The sequence below is a fragment of the Nycticebus coucang genome, chromosome 1 (assembly GCF_027406575.1).
Source record: "Nycticebus coucang isolate mNycCou1 chromosome 1, mNycCou1.pri, whole genome shotgun sequence".
NCBI lineage: Eukaryota > Metazoa > Chordata > Mammalia > Primates > Lorisidae > Nycticebus > Nycticebus coucang.
The window spans coordinates 103,802,537-103,828,677 of record NC_069780.1 but is presented as its reverse complement, the minus strand read 5'-3'; the positions used below and the strand labels follow the sequence as shown (position 1 = coordinate 103,828,677).

Here is a 26,141-nt window from a genome sequence, read left to right as displayed (position 1 = left end):
CCTCCCTCCCTCCCTTCCTTCCTTCCTTCCTTCCTTCCTTCCTTCCTTCCCTTCCTGCCTCCTTCATCTCATTCTCTTGCCCTGGGTAGAGGGCCATGGTGTCATCACAGCTCACAGTGACCTCAAACTCCTGAGCTCAAGTGATCCTCCTACCTTAGCCTCCTGAGTAGTTGGGATTACAGGCTCCTAACACCACGCCTGGTTAGTTTTTCTATTATTAATAGAGATGGGCCTCACTTTTGCTTGGGTTGGTCTGGAACTCCTGAGCTCAAGGGATCCTCGAACCTCAGCCTCCCAGCAGGCTGGGATTACAGGTGTGCGCCACCCCACCCAGCCTTGCAATGTTTTCTTTAAGTCTCTATTTGGGGTATCTTTTTGGTCTGCTATCACCTTTACATTGATTTCTTCAAAACCAATCTCATCCAAGGATCACATACAATTTACAAACACGGAATTACACTTCATACTTTTTTCTCCCACAACCAAACCAAGTCCAGCCCAACATCATTCCTCAAAGTCAAAATTTAATATGAGCAAGATGCAAGTGTCTTGAAAATTTCTCACTCTGAATTTTGAACTAAGAATACTGTTGATGGAAAAGAAGCCCTACTCTGTAAAATGATTTAAGGAGGTGTATTCTGAGCCAAATTTGAGGACCATGACCCAGAAACACACCTGGGAAGGCTTAAGCACATGGACTTGAGCTGGTGGGGTCACAGTTTGGTTTCACACATTTAAGGGAGATAGGAATTACAGGAAAAGTCATAAATCAATAGGTGGAAAACATACATTGGTTTGGCCCCAAAGGGTGGGATATCTGGAAGGGGAGGCCGCAGGGTCTAGATGGGTTTAAAGATTCTTTAGCTATAGATACTTTGCTAAGAAGAATATGTTCCAGCTCCATCCATGTAAACATGAAAAAGGTAAAATCTCCATTTTTGAAGGCGGCATAATATTCCATGGTGTACATATACCACAATTTATTGATCCATTCATGGGTCGATGGGCACCTGGGCTTCTTCCATGACTTAGCCTGATGAGTGGAGGGAGGGTAATTGGTGGGACCACACCTACGGTGCATCTTTCAAGGGTACATGTGAAATTTACTAAATGTAGAATATAAATGTCTTAACACAATAACTAAGAAAATGTGGTGAAGGCTATGTTAACCAGTTAGATGAAAATATTTCAAATTGTATATAAAACCAGTACATTGTACCCCACGATTGCATTAATGTACACAGCTATGATTTAAAAATAAATAAATAAATAAATATAAAGATTCTTCAACTGACACTTGGCTGAAAGAATTAGGCTTTATCTAAAAGACCAGGAGTCAGTGAAAGGAATGCTTAAAATAAAGGGTCTGTTAATGGGAGACAAAGCCTCTTGTTATGTATAATAAAGACCTGCAGGTGGGTCTTGCACAGCCTCAGGCCTGTGAGTGACTCCCAGAGGGCAGATCTAAGGAGGGGAGGGGGCGTGATGAGGCGGGTCTGATCTTCCTTCTCATGGCCCGCAACTCAGTTTTAGAGGTCTCCTTGGTCAAGAGGGGGTCCAGTCAGTCAGACACTTAGGGGGCGCCTGAGGATTTTATTTTAATTCACATACCCACGAGCAAGATAAAGGACTGAGTCTCCATGAAGGCAAACAGAAAGGTCTGTTTGCTGTCCTTAGCGGCCATCTTCCCTGCAATCTGATTAGTGTCAGCACTCACAGGTGGTCATTATATGCTTATTAAGTGATGAATGAGTCAGTTGATCAACCAATCTAATAAGGAATGAAAAAAGCTTTTACATAAATTATTTAACATGAAGTTTAATATTACAAAATAGTACTTTTTCCATTGTCCGTCCCACCCTTTTCCATTGTGGGACAATAGGGGAAAAAAAAGTTGTAGACTGAAAAGAAGAAACAAATGATAAACACAAAGATTTTTAAATGATCTTTGGGGAAAATGTAAGGAAGGGCAAAATTCTGAAAACAAGGAAAACAAGCAGTTGTTAATTAGACAAATATTCTCAAATTGAGAAAGCATATTCAATCTGTTTTCTTTGACAGAAATAACAGAAATATTTAAAACTTTTCATTCATTTATTTATTTTTATTTTTAATGTTAACAATACTATTTATTTTTATTTTTATTTATTTATTTATTTTGAGACAGAGTCTCACTCTGTCATCCTGGGTCATGGCATCTCATCTCACAGCCACCTCAAACTCCTGGTTAGAGCAATCCTCCTGCCTCAGCTTCCAGAGTAGCTGGGGCTACAGGGGCCCACCACCATGCCCAGCTAGTTTTTCTATTTTTAAGGAGTCTCACTCTTGCTCAGGCTGGTCTGGAACGCTGGAGCTCAAGGGATCCTCTGGCTTTGGCCTTCCAGAGTACTGGGATTACAGGGGTGAGCCACCATACCCTGGCCTTAATGTTAACATTTTTGAGTCCCAATGCTCGAAAAAACTTTAATCAAAGTACCACCACAGATGCAAAACAAGACAGATAAAACCCTTAGCCTCCCAATTGGAATGTATCACCCAAAAGACAGTTCTGAACCAAACTGAATCTCAATTTCATTGGTTTTAATTATTTGCATGGCCAAAAAAAGAAAAAAAAAAAGAAAACTTTACAAAATTAGATATCTATCATGTTGCAAGCTCATTGCAGAAGTTGATTTTGTTTTTCAGAAGTTAATCTTTAAAGACAAGCCAAACAGGGGTCCACACTGAACCCTACCCATCCTTCAGTAATTTTTGATGAACATACCAGACGTTTAAATAGAATGAAATATTAAAATGGCTATCTCAAAACTTAAGACAAAAATGAGTGCCTAAGTAAGAAATTAGAAGTAGAGCTCCTGACAAGAAACTATGACAAAGAAAGAAAATGGAGAATGTCAAAATAAAAATCATCTTACCAACAAGGTTTGTTTCATTGTCACTAAATGAACATCTCATGGAACGAGTAAGGTAGCCTGTTCTGACGACACTATGAAGGGCTGTGGGTTAGAAGATACCACGGTGTTATTCAAAGGACCTGCATTTGCAGGAGACCAGCAGGGTTTGGGGCCCAGTCTACACCGTTAATTTCTTTTTGCAGAACAAAAATGGCTCTCCATTACCTTTTTCTCTCAAAAATGCTGTAATCAATACTGATTTTTAACATTTTTCCAACTCTCTTATTTTATCAACCAGGTAAAAGCATGCTAATTAAAAAGATAATACTTGTAGATATTCATTTCTTCTCTGTTTAACTGAAATGTTGTCTCAGATACCAGAAATGAAAGAAAATAAATGACAAAACAAATGAATTATGTCCTAGGATATACTAATTTGCTTTCATTTGCTACTCCAAATTTTGTCTTTATGTTAAACTATGGAGGAATGGAGTTAAGGTACAGAAGAAAAAAGATAGCAGTGAGCCAGACTATCAGCCTTGATCCAACTGTATTTCTCTCCTTATTGATTTGTCCTTTAGCCATCTTCCTGGTCCCTACATTTGGCTATGGCAGTGCTGGCCGGCAGAGCCTGTGCCTGTGTGCCAACTCGCGTCTACGTGCCATCTGCAGGCGTCATCTGCCATGCGCTCGCACAATGGTTTCCACGGGAAAAGAGCTAAAGAGAAATTACCATTGATAGCAATTATATTTGTTCTGAATAACATCAACTTCTATCGCAAATGGAGTACCTAATATTTTAAGCCTATTTCAACCTTTTCTCATTAAAAATCTATGTAAAATGAAAAATATATTTTGTACTCATCTAAACGAATTTTAAAGCATCTGGCTTTTTATGTGTATTTTAAGTTTATCTTATTAACACTATGTAAATAAATATATAACAGCACCTTCGAGGCAATTCTTATAAATTTCTGCCCAATTTGCCATTATCTAGCTAGCCTTCCATTCCCCATTTGCTTAACAGCTTCTAAGAAGCCCATGTTCCCAATTTCTGAGCATGTTTAATCGACCAGTATGGTTGTCATGCCAACCAACACAGAGAATTCTGAGCTTACATGGAGCATTTCAATGCTGTGACCCAATTACTATCTGTCAACAAATTCACCAGCAAAATAATAGGACTAAGACATGAACAGGATTTCCTGAGAGTGAACTCCAGAGACGTTTGCAATAAGATTGCCATCATCTTTTTAAAATAACCACAATGCTATCAGTACCCCAGGTATGACCCTTTTCACCTTTTGCCTTGGTTATTGTCATCTGTATGAGTTTATTTGCAATCAAAAATGCCTAAAGTGAAGATGGTTTAGCTTCTTTTTCACTTTAAAAGCAAATGTTGCTGGAGACATATGTGATAGACGGATACCACATTCTTCCAACTGGAAGTCGCCGTAGCTCAAAATAATCCTGCTTTCACATTATAAAACGAAAATTTATAAAGGTGCAGGTTAAGTTATACAGACTGTTAGTTGTTGTTTAGGAAAGTCTTCATTTCAAAAGCAAGAACGACAAATGTCATCCATTTGAACACTTTGCAACATGATGAAATCACTATTCTTGCATAAAAGATATGTTGTTCCTTCTTTCAGGGTGGAGAAAAAGACAGAAAAGCCTTGACGGGGATATTTAAACTTATCCTTTATAGATAACATATACAGAGCTTTACCTTCACTTTGGGCATTTCTTTATTTATATTTATGGTAACAATTTGCTTTTTTTTTTTTGTTAGGGATGTGTGTGTACGTGTGTGTGAGAGAGAGAAACAGAGAGAGAAGGAGGAGGAGGAGGAACAAAGAATAAATGAGTAAAATGTGCATGTGCCCAATTTCTGGGAGATCTTTCTTCTACGTGTTTTGGACTACAGACTCCATCTCTTAAATATTGTACAAGTATTCTACCTGTAAGCACTGTCTATTAAGTAACAAAACATTGATGCTCTGATAAGTTTATTTTATAAATAACATCAGATGACTGATGTGCTTACTTTGTAAAAAGAAAAAGTAGAAGTAAATAAAATGTATGAATAGAAAAGATATTCTTGTTCCAATAAGATGATAAAAATGGGGGAATGCTTTTGTGCTATTAGTGAAAACATTCAGATTTAAAGGATGTGTCTAAAACTAAGAGGAGCATGGATATGGAAATTTAGTGCAACTCTTTAATGTTGCAAATAGGAAAATTAAGGTCCCAGAGGTTAAGTGACTTGCCATGTGCCACCCAGCCAACCAGTGGCAGACACACAATTCAGACCTCGCTTCATTATTCAACATGAATTTGTAAAGACTCTTGGATGAGCTGTTAGAAATGTTTTTCTATGTAAAGGAAGACCAGTTTATAAAAGACTAGATTCACGTGTTTAAAACTGAACTCAGGAATTGACTGTAATCATCATTGAATCTATGTAACAGAGAAAAGATCCAATTCTCTCTTAGCTAATTGATAGAGATGACGAATAAAATGATTATATTAAAATGGAAGCACCCCTCTAAAACAGACAAGGAATTTACACGGAATAAGACCCTTCATATTCTACTCATTAACTCACACACATAGACACGTAGACACACACATACTTCTATAATAAAAGCAAATTATTTCCCAGATATTTTGTGGTTTTCACACCTGAAAATTGACATATTGTCTCTCTCCACTCCCAAACACTTCCAGAAAAAATGGGAGCCCATTTTTTAATCGAATTGATGCTTTGCTACCATAGCCTGTGGTCATATTTAGTTATTAATCATATAACCCAAGGAGTCCTCAGAAGATATTAGTAGTCATCAGTAAAATTGGCACAGAAGAAAAAGAGCTTATTAAGGCAAGTAATAATGCTGCAAATAAATGATTGTGTTCGTTTTGCTTCTAGTATAACAATTATTGACTCCGGACAAGTAATTTGATCTCATTATAAAAAATGTATTTTAGTCTTTTAAATTTTCACTAGAAGTTTAAGCTCATATGTGTACATTCAATCACGTACAGTATTTATTTTTTTCTACTTATGCATTGGATCAAAATTGTCAGGGCAAATTTATAGGAGAGATTAAGCTTAGAGTGTGGATCATACCATTTTTTTTCATTCTGGAATATTGCATTGAATATTTCCTATCTACTCTTTCAAGTATATTTAAAAATAAAAAATATAGCCGGATATTGTGCCTGTAGTCCCAGCTACTTGGGAGGCTAAGGCAAGAGAATTGCTTAAGCCCAAGAGTTTGAAGTTGCTGTGAGCTGTGATGCCACCGCACTCTACCAAGGGTGACATACTAAGACTCTGTCTCAAAAAAATAAAATGAAATAAAATAAAATAAAAAAGATCTAAGAAAAGTTAAGGAAAGAAAAATAGCAAAAAGTTTCTGTGTAATGACAATATAAAAATTAATCAACAAGAGAAAAGAAACAAAAGAATATGTAATCCTGTATGATATTTTACTGTTGTAGTAAAATGCTTATTTTTAATGAAATTGAAAAATACACTTTTGCTTTTAAAGATACCCTATTTAATTGGAAATGGCAATACGTTTTAAAATAGCAACTATGTTTACTTATACCAGCTGATAATTATAATTGATAAATATTAGCAAAACATTTACTAAAATTTAGGGTTATTAAATTCCATTATGCTTAATAAATTCATATTTTGAAATAATAAGACTCATTATGTTGGAATTTAACTTCTAATTCCTTAATATCTCATAAAAATATTTGCTTGCCTATTTTGAAGAGAAGAAATGAAATTAGAGACAAAAGTACATGTGCTATTCTCATTTGACTGTATTGACACCTTTACTTTTTACCATCCATGTTAGGAAACCTTTCACACATAAGATAAATAATACAACAAGCAATTATAAAACAAATAATGTACCATACATACTTAGAAATAGTACTTTTTGGAGCTTTCAAATATTTTTTCACTTAACATATTTTTAAAGTTATCCAAGCTAATATATTCTTTATTTTTATTTTATTTTATTTTATTTTATTTTTTGAGACAGTGTCTCTGTCACCCTGGGTAGAATGCTGTGGGATCATCATAGCTCATAGCAACCTAAAACTCCTGGGCTCAAGCAATCCTCTTGCCTCAGCCTTCTGAGTAACTAGAACTACAGACACTCCCCCACCACGCCCATCCAGTTTGTTTTTTTCCTTCCATTTTCAGCAGAGACAGGGTGTCGCTCTTGCTCAGGCTAGTCTCAAACTCCTGACCTCAAGCAATCCTCCTGCCTCGGCCTCCCAAAGTGCTGGGATTACAGCCTTGAGCATCCATGCCCAGCCTGAGAACTACTTTTTACTGAACTAAGAGTGCCTAGAACTAAATTGCCAAGGTCTGAGACCCAACTTCACCATTTACAATAAACTCTGTTCCTTAGGTTCCTTATATAAGTAAAGTAAAAATCACAAAACTACCTTATTCATGGAGTTGTTGCCAGGATTGTGTAAATTAATAAAAGTAAAGGTCATGAAACGATGCCTAGCCAATTATGCTATTGCAACAATTGTTTTATATCAGTATAATTTCCATCGAATTTAAAGAGGAATCATAATCAAATGTTTATCCTGTTCATCCTCCTTCTTTGAAACTTCTATAGTTCAAGTATTTCCCTAAGAGACAGTGCAATTGCACTCAGTAACGCAAAAGAGGAATCTTTTACTCATGTAATAGTTATTGAGCTGGGCACGGTGTCTCATGCCTGTAATCCCAGCACTCCGGGAGGCCAAGCCTGGTGAATCCCTTGAGCTCAGGAGTTCGAGACCAGCCTGAACAAGATCAAGACCTCATCTCTACTAAAAACAAAAACTAGCCAGGCATGGTGACCCAGCTACTCAAGAGATTGCAGCAGGAGGGTTATTTAGCCCAAGTGTCTGAGGTTGCTGTGAGCTATGATGATGCCACAGCACTCAACCCAGGGCAACAGAGTGAAACTGTCTCAACAAAAGAAAGAAAAATATCAGGACATGCCCACACACTCCGCATGGGAGTACGCAATGCTGAGAGAGTATTTCTATGCTGGCTAAAAGATGAGATGGAAATGCAAGTGTGGAGAGTATGAACAGATAAAAGCCTTTAAGCAACAGAATTCCTGAATATATTTTGTTTGAGAAAGACAATTCTGGTTTTAAAGCAAATAGAGATTGGATGTAGTGAAGCAGAATGAAGATAATTGTGATGGCTTAAGGAAAGAGTTGATTAAGAATCTTAACAACTGGGTATATGGCTATGTGAACAAAGAATTAGAAGACATTTCAAAAGTAAATGCATTTGCTAACCAATGAGACGTAGATGGAAGTATGGAAGGCATTGGAAAGACCCTCAAACTACCAGCTTAGACATAGCCTACATAAATGCTGGCAGAAGAGATGGGAGTTACAGAGAATGTAGTGTCGGTTTAGCAGGAAGCTGATAAATCCTATTTGGGGAATGCTGCATTTGAGGTACTTTATAGCTACCTCTTAGACAGCACTAAGAGATATCTGCCTAGTATCATGCATGCCTTTCTGAAATCTCCACTGTATTGAATCACTTCCTTCTAATGACTAGACAGTGTTTTCCAATCTTTTTTTTTTTTTTTTTTTTTTGGTAGAGAGAGTCTCACTTTATCGCCCTCCGTAGAATGCGATAGCATCACAGCTCACAGCAACCTCCAACTCCTGGGCTTAGGTGATTCTCTTCACAACACACTTGGACCTATAGTTAAACTTCCACAGCACACTTAAATTATGTTGATCAAAAAGGAAAAGGGTAAAAGAAAGAATATACTTACTGTGCTTTGAACTTCTTTCGAAAATAATTTAATTAATAATCTTTAAAAATTTTCAAGGCACTCCTGAGACCCTCTCACGACCCAATGGTTGAAAAATCACTGGACTAGAGTATGGCAAAAATGATAAAATATTGCTCCTGAAATAACACTGTAAGAGTACGGAGTCTTCATCTTCCAATTGAAGGAATCTTCCTCCTGGTATTTCTTACATCCTTTGCTCTAGAGAAGCCAGCTACCATGTCATGAGTGAGCCTGTGGGAAGCATCATGTGTATGGGACCAGACAGGTCCACTCTCCTCCCTCCCGTTGAGCCGTTGGATGAGACTGCAGCTATAACTAACAGCTGCACTGCAGTCTAGTCACTTCCAACACATCAACCTGCTTTCTGCACAAGTGTATCACTGGTACACATATTTTCTCACCAATCTCTGTATCTTTATGTATGCTGTTTTTCTTGTAGTCTATCTGCCACTGCCATATTAAAAGCTCTATAATCTTTCTGCTTTGTTCAGTAAAGTGTGCCTGGAACTACTCATTCTAAAATAATTATCTACTTGTCTTATTCATCAGTAAAAATTACATTTGTGCTACATGACATCAGAAAACTTTGATGTGGATTTGAGACAGCTTTTATCATGGATAGTGCGGCAGCCATATAATCTAATGAATGAAGATAATAATAGAACCTAAAGGGTTAATAAAAATCTATTTTGATCATCTACAATTTACCAAGCAGTAGGCTCAAAGATTTATAAAGATTATCTCAACGATCCCAACATATAGGTATTATTTTTCCGATTTCATGGATAAAAATAATTAAGCCTCTGGACCAGAAATTAAGTGACATGCCTAAAACCATGGCCAGTTCATGGCAGAGTTAGGATTTAAAGTCCACACTTGAAAAGTTTTGCTTAGCACCACTATCTTCTCTCTGGCACTTTAGGGATTTTAGTTGTGAATATATAAAAGCTAAAACACAAACTGCTTGTCCCTCTGTAGGGCATTAAAAATACTTTTATGTTGTTTTACCAAACACAGGTCATAATTTAGGGCTAATACTTACATTTGGGGACTCTGGAAGAAATAGTGTGGTACAATTCCTAGAGGCATTATGAGAAAAAAGACAGTCTTTAAGCTCCTTCATCAACGCAAGATGTTCGCTTGTTTGTTTTTGAACTAAAGAACACGTAATAAATTCTCATTGGTATTTCCTTCCCCGAGAGCATACTGAAAGGCATTCTGGTCCAAAACAACACTTTCCAGAATTTCTGTACAGTCCTGAGCTGGGTGTTTGTTTGTTTATTTGTTGTTAATCCGATACCCTTGTCCATTTTCTTTCCTTTTTTTTTTTTTTTTTTCCTGAGACAGAGTCACAGCTCACAGCAACCTCAAACTCTTGGGCTTAAGCAATTCTCTTGCCTCAGCCTCCCAAGTAGCTGGGGCCACAGGCACCTGCCACAATATCCGGCTATGTTTGTTGTTGTTGTTGTCACTGTTGTTTAGCAGGCCCAGGCTGGGTTGAAGCCACAGCCCCAGCGCATGTAGCTGGTGCCCAAACCACTGAGCCATGGGCACAGAGCCTACCCTTGTCCATTTTTTTGAAGTAAAAGTCCTCGATCCTCTCAAATTACTACGCATTCTTTTCTCTAGAAAAATTAGCAAATTTGATGCCATATTCCATACAAATGTGTGAAAAATTATTATTTTATTTCTTCTAGATAACACATGTACAAGTTAAAAAGGTAATGCCAGAAACCAAACACATAACTCTGTAATACATAATAATCATTGGGATCCCAATAGTGAATTTTTTTTACTTAAATTTTATTTATTTTCTTTGTGAATAAAGGGTGTTCTATGATCTTATTCAGTCACGATATTGATAACAATTTTAACTCTATTTACAGCTGGTCTTCACTGGACCATCCATGATCTCAGACATAAAATGTATTTATTAATTATATTTGGTAACTAGCTGGTGGAACTGACAATGATATTGATACCAGCAACAAACAGTTCGTGATAGTCACAGGTATGATACGGTATCAATGTTTATATCTTCCCCCTAAGGAATTGAGTTTCTATGTATATAGAATACATGATAACTGTTTTATTATTACATATATTAGCATTTGCTTTTTAAAATTTCAAATTAATATGAGGGTACGAATGTTTAGGTTACATTGTTTGCATTTCTAAGGTAAATTTCAAGTTGTAGTTGAGCCCTTCACTCAGGGGGTGTGCTGTGCACATTAGGTGAGAGCCTGCCAATTGCTCTCCCTCCTCTTTCCTCCCCTCCTCCTCCTCCTCTCTCCTTTCCTTAATAGACTATACTTGCATTTTTCTTTTGTGTGGACATGTAGTTATTTATATATTGGTTTCATATTAGTATTAAGTACAATGAATATTTTTTTCCCATTCTTAAGATACTTTCCTAAGAAGAGTGTGTTTCAACTCCATCTAGGTAAACATAAAAGATATAAAATTTCCATCTTTTCTTAAGACTAAATAAGAATCCATGGTGTATTTATACCACAGTTTGTTAATCCATTCATGGGTCAGTGGGGACATGGGTTGCTTGCACCTTTTGGCAATTATGAACTGAGCTTCAATAAACATTCTAGTGTAAATATCTTTATGGCAAAATGATTGCTTTTCTTTTGAGTTGATACCTAGTAATGGAATTGTGGGATCAAATGGGACATCAGCTTTTAGTTCTTCTAGGATTCTCCATAATTCTTTCTATAGAGGCCGTATTAGTTTCCAATCACACCAGCAGTGTAGAAGTGTTCCTTTCTCTCCACATCCATGCCAGAAGCTGCAGATTTGGGACTTTGTGATGTGGGCCAATCTCACTGGGGTTAGGTGATATCTCAGGGTGGTTTTAATTTGCATTTCTTTGATGAGGATTAGTGTTGTCCATAACTGGGTTTTGGACATTTCAATCAATTTATCCCATGATTCTAATTTTCCCCTATACCTATTCAATAATCCAGGTGGAAGATTGTATATCGTTTCACAATACTTTTTGAAGTAGTCAGGATTTTATGTACATGAATGTAGATTGCAAAATTGTTTTGCCTTTCCAAAGCAAAATTTTAGAGCACCATTAAAATTCTCATTTTCAATGACTGCAGTCTCCATGGCTTCCTCTCAAATTTTGGGATTTTATATTCATAATACCATTGTTATAAAAATTATAAATCACAGTTGGGAAATTTAGCAAGAGCTTCAACCCTTGGCAATAATGTACCAGGCCAGTGTTCCTCTGGGATCACATCACCTGAGAAAGCCATGCGGATTCTTGGGCCTCGCCCCTACTCACTGGATCACAAACTGCAGCTGGAGAGAGGAGAGGGAAGCAATGTCTGTTTTCACATATTCAAAAAAAGGGTGATACTACCACAAACTAAAGTTTGAGAACTACTCTATTAGACTATGGTGCTAAATAAATCACGAATAAACAGAACATCCATTCCAAAGTTAATAATAATTCTTTTCATATAAAGTATTCATTTCTATCAATTTAACGATATCATTGCCTCACCTCCCACAAAAGTTGCCATCATATCAATCATAAATGTTTAAGGAAACTTCGTTGTTTAAATTTGACATTATTTTTCTCTCATACCCAAGTATCTTTACAGGTATTCTGTTTACCTACTTAAGGCTAAGACAATTCTGGTTATGGCATTGACAGTATAGTTATACAGCAAAAACACCACTTTCAAAGTAGTGTCACATTTACAGAGCAAGACAGAAAATCTAGGTTATAGAGTAAGGAAGACTTGAGGAGCATAACTGGGACTCAATGGCGAGCAATGTGGCAAATTTTGCCAATGTGCCATATTTGCCAAACATCACGTGGCCAAAAACGTACAAACAAAAAAATCTTCCTACTTATTTTTTGCTTAGAAACTAGAAGCAACTTAACAGTCATGAGGGGTAAGTTTTGAATGTTGCTACTATTCTAAATGTATCTTTTCTATTAGTCCCTTCCACGTGAGTCATTTCCTTTTCATAGCAAATGTTACACAGTTGAAATGTAAAGACTTGTTTTTTCCTTTGTGGCCCATTTTCTCCTTAAGATACAGTGAATTTCCTCAGGAAGGCAATTTTGCCAAGGAAAACACAAGATGGATTTTTTGATCACACTGGTATTTAGTCTCTGCCTGCCATGTCCTTCCTTGGCTGTGTGGTGCATGAAAGCAAAACCAAGGCAATTGGAAGCCCTTGCCAGAGGCTAATTATGGGCAAAGAGTTCAAATATTTCAGTGGCTGATACATAGGGATTAAAATAGATGGGGTTGATGTTTCCTTTCCTTTTTATTTCTTTATTTCTTTTTTTTTTTCATTTTACAAAATGGGAAACATAATTCTTTTTCAACAAGGCCTTTATTTATTTTTTGTTTACGTTTGCCTGTTGTCCTTTTTTTTAAATTTCAGGTTGATATGAAGGTACAGATGTTTAAGTTACATAGTTTTCATTTCTAAGGTAAAGTTCAAGTTGTAATTGAGCCCTTCACCCAGGGGGCGTGCTGAACACCCTCACGCTGTGCACATCAGGTGAGATCCCGCCCACTAGGGGGCGTGCTGACCACCCTCACGCTGTGCACATCAGGTGAGATCCCGCCCACTAGGGGGCGTGCTGACCACCCTCACACTGTGCACATTAGGTGACATCTGGCCAATTACCTTCCCTTCTCCCCACTGTCCACTCCACTCCCCTACTGCCCCATTTCCTCCCCCTGCTCTTCCCTCCCCCTTGCTAGACTATACTTGTGATTTTTTTCTTCTGTGTGGGTGTGTAGTTTCTTATATATTGGCTTCATATAAGTATTGGGTACATTGAATACTTTTCTATTCTTGAGATACTTTACTAAGAAGGATGTGTTTCAACTCCATCCAGATAAACACAAAAGATATAAAGTCTCCATGTTTTCTTGTGGCTGAGCAGTACTCCATAGTGTACATATGCCACAGTTTATTAATCCATTTCTGGGTTGATTCCATGTCCTAGTAATTGTGAATGGAGCTACAATAAACATTCTGATGCAAAAATCCTTGTGATAAAATGACTTTTTTTACCTTCTGGGTAGATAACTCGTAACGGAATTGTGGGATCAAATGGAAGGTCGGCTTTTAGTTCTTGGAGGATTCTCCATACTTCTTTCCCATAGAGGCTGTATTAGTTTGCAGTCCCACCAGCAATGCAAAAGCGTTCCCTTCTCTCACATCTGCACCAGCTTCTGCAGATTCAAGATTTTGTGACGTGGGCTAATCTCCCTGGGGTTAGGTGATATCTCAGAATGATTTTGATCTGCATTTCTCTGATGTTAGGGACCATGAGCATTTTTTCATGTGTTTGCTGGCCATTTGACTATCATCTCCAGAGAAGTTTCTGTTCAAGTCTCTTGCTCTTGAGAGGTCTGCCAACATGCCCTTTAAACAGCTCTCCTGAGACTGCTCCCCTGCCCCAGGTTGTCTCAGGCAGCACCCACAGTTCTCTCTTTTTTTGCTCCACTGTCCCAGGGAGCTCCAGCCAGCTCTTTTTTCTAGACTCTTAACAGGTCTAGCAATATAATTTTGTAATATAAACCATTTCTCTTTTGGCCAAAAAATATATTTAATTATTTAATTTTTTGATAGTAAATATCTATAATTTTTTTTATTTCACATTAATATGAGGATGGAAGTACAAGAATGGAAAAACAAGTATCCAGTGTATTCAATATTAGTATGAAACTTATTCTTTAATTTTTGTCTCTGAACCACTCCCATTTGGGGGCAGTTGTGTTCAATGACCTCTTCAACAGGCACTCAGCTATTAGTCCATCATGTCTCTCTCATCCTAAGAGCTGTTAGAATATAAGAATCCAGGAATCTAAGAGCCAATTGAAGAACAATTTTGGAAATTCAACTCACAAGAACAGAAACTGATACTAGTGCAAGAAAGTTAAAGCATGTAAGGCACAGAAATAATACTGGCATTTTTATATAAAAAAGTGAAAGCTAAAATATTAAACTCTGGGAGAGGATGGACATATAATTAGACATCTCCAAAAGAATACTATTTGTCACCTGAGAAGTAGCAAGTGTTTTCAGAAACAAATAAAAAACTCTTAGTCCAGGCATAATACAAAACCCTGTTGATAAGGAGATGATTCAGATATATTTTCAGGTTTACTTATTCTTTTTAATTCAAGTTTTTATAGTCTCTCAAATAGGATGGATTTTTTTAATAATACTTATTAATGAAATTTCAAAAGTTTTGTTTCAAATGATATGATTCCCAAGAGTACATTTTCTTTTTAAATTTATGAGAATTTCTAGGTGGCCAGGAAGTCAATAAACAATTTCAACAACTTTGTAAATCATGGTTAATGGGCAAACATAGTCACAGATACGGAAGCGCAATCTTACTTGAGAACTTAGAAATAGACACATGAAGTCAGGTGTGGTGGCTCGTGCCTATAATCCTAGCACTCCGGGAGGCAGAGATGGGCAGATTTCTTGAGCTCAGAAGTTCAGGACCAGCCTGAGCAAGGGTGAGCTCCATCTCTACTAAAAAAAAAAAAAAAAATAGCTGGGTGTTGTGACTGGTGCCTGTAGTCCCAGCTACTCGGAAGGCTGATGCAGGAGGATCGCTTAAGCCCAGGAGTTTGAGGTTTCTGTGAGCTACAATGTGCCATGGCACTCTACCCCAAAAAAAAAAAAAAATCAAAGACACGTAAATAGCTAAAACGAATATACAAAATGTAACAAAAATGAAATTATATAACACATATCAAAATCTAGGTAGAATAATAACTTTCTGTATTTAATCAATGAATGCAAACCATGTGTGTGTAAGTCCATTTCGGAGAAGGTGAATATCATTTTAATTTCACTAAAAGAAAATTATCTAAGTCAGGGAAAGGGTCCTCCTACCAGTGAGCCAAAACTTGTCTAAACAATTTAATCATCCTATAGCAAAATCAGGAGAATGAAAACATTTTTCCCACTTGTTTCCACTTCTTTTCCTCACACTCACACTTAAAAATTAACAGCAAAAATGATGTATGCATATACAATAAAAGGTATTCCATTCTCCTGAGTTACTGTCCACTTTAAAACCTAAATTATTGCCTCATTACATTTCTAAAACACAGATCATAAAGCTTATTCAACGAACAATTATGTTTCCTGTAAAATAAAACCACAACATAACCAAAGAGGTAATAATAATCAGGCCAGTGCCTGGTTCACATTCAATACTGAGAAGATGTGTAATTCTCTGTCCCTCACATACCACAAGCAGCCTTGTAAACTTATCCTGTAGCATCTGAAAGAGAACCCCTCCTCCCAGAAGGGCATTCTCATCTTGTGGGCAATGAGACTTCCGAGTCACGCCACAGGGATGGAAAATTATTTGGGAGTGTATTGTATCCAAGGAAAAGCAAAGCAGATTTTCCACTCTCTAGATTAAAGGACATGATGCCTACTGGAATATGGACAGACTAAGTCCTAAACACTAGTTATACTTAGTGATGCTTAATGGGTCTCCAAAGTAGCGAACTCACACAACCAAAAAAAAAATGAGATCAATGTTCACGACGCATGAGTGTACCAAACCATGATAAATTCTCCAAATGCTCTGTCAATTTTTGCTAACAAGTAGAACAAAGCAACAAACTAATGACCTCAAAAGATTTTGGAGGGGCTAGACATGGTGGCAGGTGCCTGTAGTCCCAGCTACTTGGGAGGCTGAGGCAAGAGGATCCCTTGAGTCCAAGTGTTTGGGTTGCTGTGGGCTATGATGATGCCACAGCACTCTACCCAGGGGGACAGAGTGAGACTCTGCCTCAAAAACAAAAATTGTTTTTTGGAGGAAAAAATAAGAAGAACAAGAATGAGAAGAAAGAATAACTAGCTTACTGCATGCCACATAAATACATATGTGAATCTTAATCATGTCATATCACATTACATTCTCTCAAATTCTGCCATGATGCAAAATCAACACCCCCCCCATTGTAACCTAATAGTGCTAAGTTCTTTCACCCAGCTATATCCATCATGCCTGTGTCGCCCTAAGTATTGCATAGTCTATAACGTATTAAAAGTGGAGTGTATTTATTTATCTAATATGTTCCATTAAAAAGATCATAACCACTGGTCACTCCAGCCCATCTGTATCAGATTCCTGGCATGACCCCTCCTGTTTACTGATGAATGTATTTTGCCTCAGCCTTTAGGTAATAACAAATTTTGCTTTTGCATCATGGAAGAATTAAAGCCAAAGGTTGCAATGATGATATAACCTTAAGTATGACACAAAGTGTCCTTAGAATTAACCCGAAACAAATAAAACTAATCTTAGTATTCATGTAAAAACAGTGGTCACACTTGATGCACAGCTAATCCTACCAGACGTGGTCATGTAAGGAGCACAGGTGCCCTATATCAGTAGTTCCTTTTACCCCACTGTGTGGTCAAGATCAATGGCAGTAACAAGTGTTCACCACCTCTCTGAGAATGAAATTTTTATCAAGTGTAACAAATCACTATATAACACATAAACAAATAAACAAATGGAATAAGTGAGTTTTTCTTTATATAACTGGTACATAAAGCATGAAGTTATTTTCATTCTTCAACAAGAATTCACCCTCAATTTCACAAGCTCATCCCAAAGCACAAACTACTCATTAGGACATCAACAAGTTAGTACACCCAACACATATGGGAGGTAGAAAACGATACACCTCAAAATGTGGTGAGGAAATATTCTTAAATGTCTTATTTTCAGAGTGTGCCTTTTCATATTCAAAATAGCAGGCAACTGTGTAAGTTATGTATCAATAAAAACATAAAAAATAAACCATAAATTAAGATAAAATGAAATCTGTTACTGTAGACATTCTATTGTTTGAATTCGCAATCTTGAAAATGGATTTAGAGACATAGCCTAGGAAAGACCTTATCTTATTAAATTGTCCTCGATAACTTCTCATTGTCATTTCTTTTGCTATTTTGTTTTCTTGGGTCAACCCTTACTAATGAACACAGCAAGCCTGGCGTCAGCGCATGTATAAACGTCCATGTTACATTTTCTTTATCAACGTCGTGTAAAATGTTCCATGATGTAACTTTCCAAGTCTCGGGAGCCATCTGCTGAACCCCATGGCTCAATGTATTTCATCTAATTGCTGGAATTATAATGTTAAAAATACGTGGGCTCTTTCATTAAAAAAGAAAATCTATTCTCAAGAAGGCTGCTATCAAATTACGGAATATATTTCAGGTAAAAGAGTAAAATAATTCTTTTTAATTCAAATCTAATGGCATAAAATGAAGACCTTACTTAATTTTTCCAAGTCAGGCTTAGCTGCTCTGTGAGATCTCACTCTAATTAGGAAAAAAAAGTCTTCCCTCCTTCCTTTAGTTTGCATGGCTGGCCTCACCTCCTCCCTCACTGCGTCGACTTTTCTCCCCCTTCCTCCTCTTTCTTTCTCCCCCTTCCTCCTCTTTCTTTCCCTTTCTCCTCCCATCCTCCATTATCGTCACCACCATCATCATCATCATCGATAGGAACAGGACTGCATTCAGAGCACTTCTTTTTTTTTTTTTGTAGAGACAGAGTCTCACTTTATGGCCCTCAGTAGAGTGCCGTGGCCTCACACAGTTCACAGCAACCTCCAACTCCTGGGCTTAAGCGATTCTCTTGCCTCAGCCTCCCGAGCAGCTGGGACCACAGGCGCCCGCCACAACGCCGGCTATTTTTTGGTTGCAGTTTGGCCGGGGCCGGGTTTGAACCCGCCACCCTTGGTATATGGGGCCGGCGCCTTACCGACTGAGCCACAGGCACTGCCCTCAGAGCACTTCTTAAGGAGAGCTCGGAAACAAAACCTAACATCCTGACCCTCAAGGAATTTGTGCTTTAAAGGATATTAAGGTATAACATGTACATAAAAATTACAAACAATAAATGGAGCCATAGTGATAAACAAACATTTAGAAAACAATGTTACAACTCAAAAAACCACGATTAATCCCTCAGCATTCTTTAATTTTTAATTCTGACTCTCTCCCTCAAACAAAATTGCTTAGTTACTTTTTAATGTGTTAGAAGGAGAGGAAAGGGGGCATGGGGATGGAATCTGGATTTATTAAGCTCCTACTATGTTCCAAAAATTATAGTGGGTACTTTCACCTAGTCACTATTGCATCTAACACTCTCAGTAAGCCCACCAGAACCCAAAGACAGTGGGAGAGGAAAAAGAATCCTCAAATAGGGAGTTTGAGAAAAGTAGGGCTGAATAACATCAAATTAAGTTCCACGGAGAGTGAGTACAGGTAGAGAAAAACAGCCAAAGCCAAAGCCTTAGCAAAAGTCATCTGATCTGGGAAACCACACGTCAGTTGGCCCCTCACTTTGGCAGTCGACTACAAAAATTGCTGGCCTTTCCACACGTTTAAAATTCATGGAGAGGGTTTGAGTATGTGGTTTGGGAATTCTAGGTCTTATGACATAATTAAAACATACTATTGTGGATGGCTGACCAAAAAACTTTAAATGTTTTTTAAGTCCAATTATTCTATGAGTAGTTTCCAAAGCACTCTTTTTACTGTAAAAGGATGACTTTTTAAAACTTCAATGAACAATAATCTCTGAAGTATAATAAGCCATTTAGATGAATCTGTGGTTGGTAATATAGGGACTCTATTTGAGATCGTCAGAGACTTTCAAAGCGTGAGGTTGATTTCACATGAACAAACCATATTCAATGGCCTGTGGAAGATTTCTGTCTCTCAAACAGTGCTCAATCCTTTATTTGTCAAATTAATTCTAGTTGTACAATATTGTAAAATAAAAATAAATCCAATTCTTTACTACCACTGAAAATAAGTTTCCAGTGTATGGTTCCAAAAATTTGAATTTAAATGTTATTACTAGGGGAAAAATAAATTTCTAACTAGAAAATCATTTGATTCTGTCTCCCTTAGGCCCTTTCTAGAACTGAAATGGAAGTCTGTCTCATTTTATTAAGTTACAATCCTTTTTTTTCCCTGTGGATATTTGCATGAGGCTTTCTCCTTGTTCCCTGTAGAGTTTGAATTAAATGGCCATTGACTGTCTGGTGTCCCCATAAAGTCAGAGAATACCTGCTATTAATAATAAAATTTATTATTTATTCATAAGAAAACAATCAATATTTATTAATTACTAGTAAGATAGATTGACATTATAAACTACATATGAAGTACCTAGAATAATGCCTTGATTATTAAATAATAACTATTGACAAGTATTATTTTCGTTGAAAAATAAATCATGTTAGTAAAGGTACTTAGCTCTGTTGCATATGTACAATCACTAAGCTGAACTGCAAATTAATCTAATGTAGACTATTATAAAAAAAATCAATTTCCAGCAATACAGGATATGTGTAAAAGTATCTCAAAAGTTGAAAAAGGAAAAGGCCCTCAAGTTTTGGCAGAAAGGGGTTGACCATGTTCTTTGAGTTGTTTACTAAAATTTTTCTCATCAAGTAACAATAAAAGAACACAAACAATTGGAAAGTTTTTCTTTCAGCATTCATTTTTAACAAGAAAGAATAGCTAATTCACCATTCAAAGACCACTTCTAAAGGAAAAAAATAAATTACAACAAAAAAAGAGTAGAAATTATCTGCTCAAACATTGAAATGTCTATTTTAAATCAGTGGAAAATGATAATTAGCAAAAGAATTTAATTGCCCTACTTTCACTTGAGAATCAAGAAAAAGCATGCACACCCCATCATAGGCAGCGAGATGAACGGCATGTCTTATGATCCCAGCTCTTTTTCAGGGATACATTCCATCCAATTCCTCTCCTTTTGAAGGTAGGTACACGACAGATTTATCATTTCTCATGTCATCGAAATTTGAGCCCCCCAAATTAAGCAATTTAAACACGTGCCAAAATATCTTTCTTTCTTTTGGAAATAAATCTGGTTAAACACAGCAGTTGAGTCTCCAACGTGGTAACATCTCTTGATACGAGTACACATCGTTTAAAAGCCATCACTTTTGGGAGGCCGAGGCAGGTGGACACCTGTGCTCACAGGTTTGAGACCAGTCCGAGCCAGAGTGACGCCTCGTCTCTAAAAATAGCCAGGCATGGTGGTGGGCACCCGTAGTCCCAGCTACTCCAGAGGCTGAGGCAAGATAATCACTTGAGCCTAAGAGTTTGAGGTTGCTGTGAGCTTTGATGCCACAGAACTCTACAGAGGGCAACAAAGTGAAATTCTGTCTCAAAAAATAAATAAAAATAAACTAAATAAATAAATAAATAAATAAATAAATAAAAGCCATCACTCATCCTTCCATTTTCCTCACCTCAGATTTGCCCATTGTCGTAACTTAATGCACCAGGGAACTCTGTAAACAGAATCCAGGGAAAGACTTACTTTCTCCTTTAACCAAAGATAAATTTCCCACTCATAAGTGGAGAAAAAACAAATCAGTCATCTTCTGTTTTTCTGTCCTTTTATTTTCATAGAACAAAGAAGTAAGTTACTTTTGAGTTAAGGATATCTGAGACAATGGTCCAGCTTGAAACGAAAGCACATGGAAAATCATGAATTATTTTTATAATATCAGCTAATCCACAGCTGTGCCACCTGTTAGCATGGATGCTATCCAAATGCATTTTTGAAAGAAAGCCAGGCAGTCTGCCTTCAGCGCGAAAAAGGAAACTGTCAAACATTTTGAGTGATGGGAAGGGGTATAGGAGTGGAAGAAAATGGAGGTCATAACTGACAAGCTAGAAATTATGTCCTGTATTCTATGAATCCCTCATGAGCCATTTATTCTTTATTAATTTAAAGAATAAATTAATTTCTAAAAACTGTGTCTTAGACATCATCATTTCAAGAACATTGTCAATATCATAGTTGACCACACGATACTTCTCATTTAGTGTCCTTAAATATTTAAGTTTTAATTGAAGGAGTTAATGAAGTAACTATATCAAATACATTCATCTAAAAATGTTAAGACACTCATTTTAAGGAATGATACAGTGAAAAATCTACTCTTGTCCTTTATCTAAACAAGAGGTCAGAAATATGTAATTGAGCATTTTGGATCTCTGAAATAAACAGTAGCACACACATAAAAAATACAATTAGCAACTGATCCAATGACAATAAAAAGTGACAAAATTTTAAAATGTTGTATCTAAATCACAGCAGCCATCATAAATACAGCAGTGTAGAAGTTCTGAGAACATCTGTTAAAACCAATTTTCCCCATGGCCAAGAGGTAAAAGTCATGTTTTAGGCTTAGGAGGACATTCCAGGTAAAAGCAGAGCAGGAAAATCAGGACAGATTTTTTCCTGTACACTTTATAAAATCTGAATTTCTGTGTTTCTTCTGGCGTTGTCATCCAAATGCTGAAATGGTGGCAGCTGAAGAGATGATTTGTTACGAAGTGTGCTAAGATGAAATTTGTCTGCTAGTCTGGTGGTCCCCAACCTTCCTGGCACCAGGGATGGGTTTCATGGAAGCCAATTTCTCCACGGATGAGGGCCAGCGGGTGGGGCAGCAATTTAGATCCCCCAAATGCTGCAGTTTATAGTAGGGTTCACACTCCTATGAGAATCTAAGACCACCCCAGTCTGACGGGAGGCAGAGCTCAGGTGGTGACAAAAGCATCAGGGAGAGTGTGTAGGTACAAATGAAGCTTCACTGCCTCTGCCCAGGCTCAGCTGCGGGCGGCCTGGGTCCTCACAGACGCAGACCAGTAGGAGTCCATGGCCTGGGCGCTGGGGACTGTGGCACCAAAGCCCCGTCCCTTTGCACTAGTCTGCAACTAGCACCATCTAAGAAGCCAGAGGGAGTTAACTAATTCTTAAATGATCACTTAAAAGTTTTTGATGTTTTTGTTATTTTCCTATCTACCGGCTTACAGATGTCAATGACATACTACTGAAGAGTCTAACTCTGTCAACAAGCAGACATTTTGATTTATTCTGGTATTTTAGTATTTTTGTAATGGTTCTCAAAATATTATACTACCACCACTTACTAAAAGACAGTGGTTTTAGGATGGACTTATTCTTCAAATTGTAAAAATAAAATATGAGGCTGCATATGGGAAGAGTGACCTATGCCTGCAATCCTAGCCCTGGGAGAGGCCTGGAGGCAGAATAACTGGAGGCCAGGAATTCCAAGAGACCAGCTGGGGAAACACAGTGAGACTCTGTCTCTATTTAAAAAAGTAAAAACATTAGCTGGGCCTAACGGTGCCTGTCTGTGGTCCCAGCTACTTGAGAGGCTAAAGAAAGAGGATCACTGGAGTCCAGGAGTTCAAGGTCGCAGTGAGCCATGGATGATTAGGCCACTGCACTGTAGCCTGGGCAAGATAGTGAGACTCAGTCTCTGAAAACATTAAAAAAAAAAAAAAAAAAGATTAGTTACGGGAAAAAATTCAGAAGCTTCAAGGATATACTAAAGAGTGGTGTCAAGTTTGCATTAAAGAATGCATTAAATCTACAAATCTACATTTGGGTCAGGGGCCACTCACCAGGTTGAACTTAAGGTAAATTTCTTAATAGTAAGCCTTTTATATAAGACTTCCAAAAGGATCTCTGGACGTGTGTTTTATTTAGAGGTCTGTTGATTACAAAGAATACAGATGCACTCAGATTAGCTGGGAGAGGGGACAGTATAGTCATTATAAAATTATGTGAAGGCACAGAGAAACCCTCAGAGCATACCCAAGAGTCATCGTTTGCCAATTCTCAAGAGAGTAATCCAGTTAATCAAAGCAGTACATCTTTTTGGAGTCAGCTTAGGACTTACAAGTCATGAATTGCTGGTATACATAAAAACTGGTTACCCTGGGCCAGGTGCAGTGGTTCACGCTTATAATCCCAGCACTCTGGGAGGCCCAGGTGGGTGGATCCCTTGAACTCAGAAGTTCAAAACCAGCCTGAGCAAGAGCAAGACCCTATCTCTGGTAAAAATAGAAAAACTATCCAGGCATGGTGATGGATGCCTGTAATCCCAGCTGAGGCTGAGGCAGGAGGATCACTTGAGCCCAGGAGTTTGAGGTTGCTGTGAGCTAAGATGATGCCATGGCAACAGAGTGAGACTCTGTATCAAAAAAAAAAGGAGGGAGGGAGGGAGAGAGGAAGGAAGGTTGATTACCCTTGAAAAAGTTGGTCACATCTTGCCAAAAAGGCCAGAGCTGGTACTAAAGGAAACAGGTGTAAGTTACAGACCATGGTTGACTGATGCCAGGGAGGCAGAGTCCCTTACAACGGGTGTGGCTGGCAGGCAGGTAAGGACAGAGGGCACAGAGGAGGGTGTGGTTAAAATTTCAGATGCTATTTAGCCATAAAAAAGAGACGGAAGACTTCTCCATCTTTCATATGAACCTGAATAGACTTGCAGAGCACTTTCTTTCGTAAAGTATCACAAGAATGAAAAAGCAAGGATCCAATGTACTCAACACTAATATGAAGCATGCAATATGTGTAATATGAACTAATACACACCCACACAAGAGAAAAACTTAATTCAATTCAAGTGGGGGTAGAGGGCCCACCTAATGGGCACAACGTAAGGGTACACAGCACACCTCCTGAGTGAGGGGCACAACTGCAACAGGGCCCTGACCTGACAAATGCAAACCTTGTAACTTAATCATCTGTACCCTTACATTAATCTGAAAACAAAGAAAAACAGAACAAAAAACCAACTTCAGCTCCCAGGCTCCTTCTGAGTGTACCAGAACTCACTACCATGTGATTTTGGTCTAGTTAGCTAACCTATTGGAGTTTTAGTCTTCTTAGCATTAGTGCAGGCACCACTTAAAGCTATCATGAAGAGTCAATGAGTGAACTGAGGTGAAATCCTGAAGGGGTGTCTGGCCCTGAAACAGCTGGGCAGTCAGGGCTGGCTGACATTACCTAACCCCCTAAAGCGAGAGCAGTGCCCTTTTCATTTATCATAGAGGCATCTCTTCCTGAGGAATGATGTCTGTTTAAAGAAGGGGTTAGGTTGCAAAGTCATCTCTCAAAGCAAAAATAATCTTAGTCAAAAAAAAAATTTCTGAAACGATGTTCTTTTTTTAAAAAAAAAAGTTCAGGTTAATTTGAGGGTACAAAGAATTAGGTTACAATGTTTGCAGTTGTTAGGTAAAGTACCTGTTGTAATTGTATCCCCCACCCAGGAATTGCGCCGTGCACCCTCACATTGTGCCCATTAGGTGGGAGCTCGCCCTTGCCCAGCCCCTTCCCTCTCTCCCTCCCTCCTCCCCCATCTTGAACTGAATTGAATTTCTCTTGTGTGGGGGTGTATCAGATCGTCTACTGGCCTCATATCATTGTTGAGCATATTGGATACTTGCTTTTCCATTCTTGTGAGACTCTACTAAGAAGAATGTGTTGAAAGGACTTTCACCTGTCCTATAAATACCACACACAGTCTATGCCTTTGAGCATAGACTCCTTTATAGGAGCATGTGGGTATAACTACTTGATAAAGTACATAATTCGGAGTTTGCATGTCAGCTATAATTGAACAGCATTTTTAATTATGGGATAGACATTAACATTAAGAAAGAAAACAGAAAACAACCTTACACACTGTCCTTCCATTTAGATATTCCTCTTAAATTCCATTAATGTATTTTGTTTCTGTTTTTATGTTATTTAAAAATATTCATTAAGTGGGTATGAGTATTTTTTTATATGGATATCTTGTATAACACTTAACCGCGTGGCTTCGGCCTAGCCATCCCCGGAACAGTGTCCATTGTTCCCAACAGGTAAGTTTTTATTGCACACCCACTTCCCTCCCCCTTGCTTTCTTTTTTTTTTCTTGTCTTTTGCATCACTTTGTGCCTGTGTGTACCCACTTATTAGCAAGAACAGACGGTGCTTGGTTTCCCATTCCTGGGATATTTAATTTAGAGTAATGGTCTCCAGTTCCCACCACATTGCTGCAAAAGACATTATTTTGTTCCTTTTTATGGCTGAGTAGTACTCCATGGTGTGTGTGTGTGCAGTATATTATATATGCATATAGATATATATAGACATATACACTATATAAATATAAATGTATGTATATACTACATATACATTATTGCTTATGTGCATATATCTTATGGTATATATACATCATAAGTGTATATATGTTACTTTTTTTACCCACTCATGAATTGAAGGGTGCTTGGGCTGATTGAGTATTCCTACTGTTTTCAATTAGGGATACATATGTTAGTGGTGTTGAACTAAGGATGAACAATAACCATTAAACAGTGACCACATGGTGTCTGGAATAATAAAACCGAGCCCTCTTCACATTGAGTCTGACTTCCTTCTTCTGCATCACAGAGACCCCCTCCTTAGGGCTCTTGTGGAGATGGTGCACCGAGC

General features: G+C 37.8%; 1 protein-coding gene across 5 annotated transcripts in view; it reads right to left on the bottom strand.

Annotated features, from left to right (window-relative positions):
- GPM6A (glycoprotein M6A) overlaps positions 1-26,141 on the bottom strand; it is a 220,721-nt gene that overhangs the window by 77,232 nt on the left and 117,348 nt on the right. The window contains exon 2 of one of the 5 annotated variants that reach the window (XM_053585285.1): positions 2,916-2,996. The exons of the other annotated variants lie outside the window; for them this stretch is intronic. Within the exon in view, the coding sequence (XP_053441260.1) occupies positions 2,916-2,996 (81 nt within the window). The remainder of the gene's footprint in view (positions 1-2,915; positions 2,997-26,141) is intronic. 5 annotated transcript variants of the gene reach the window in all.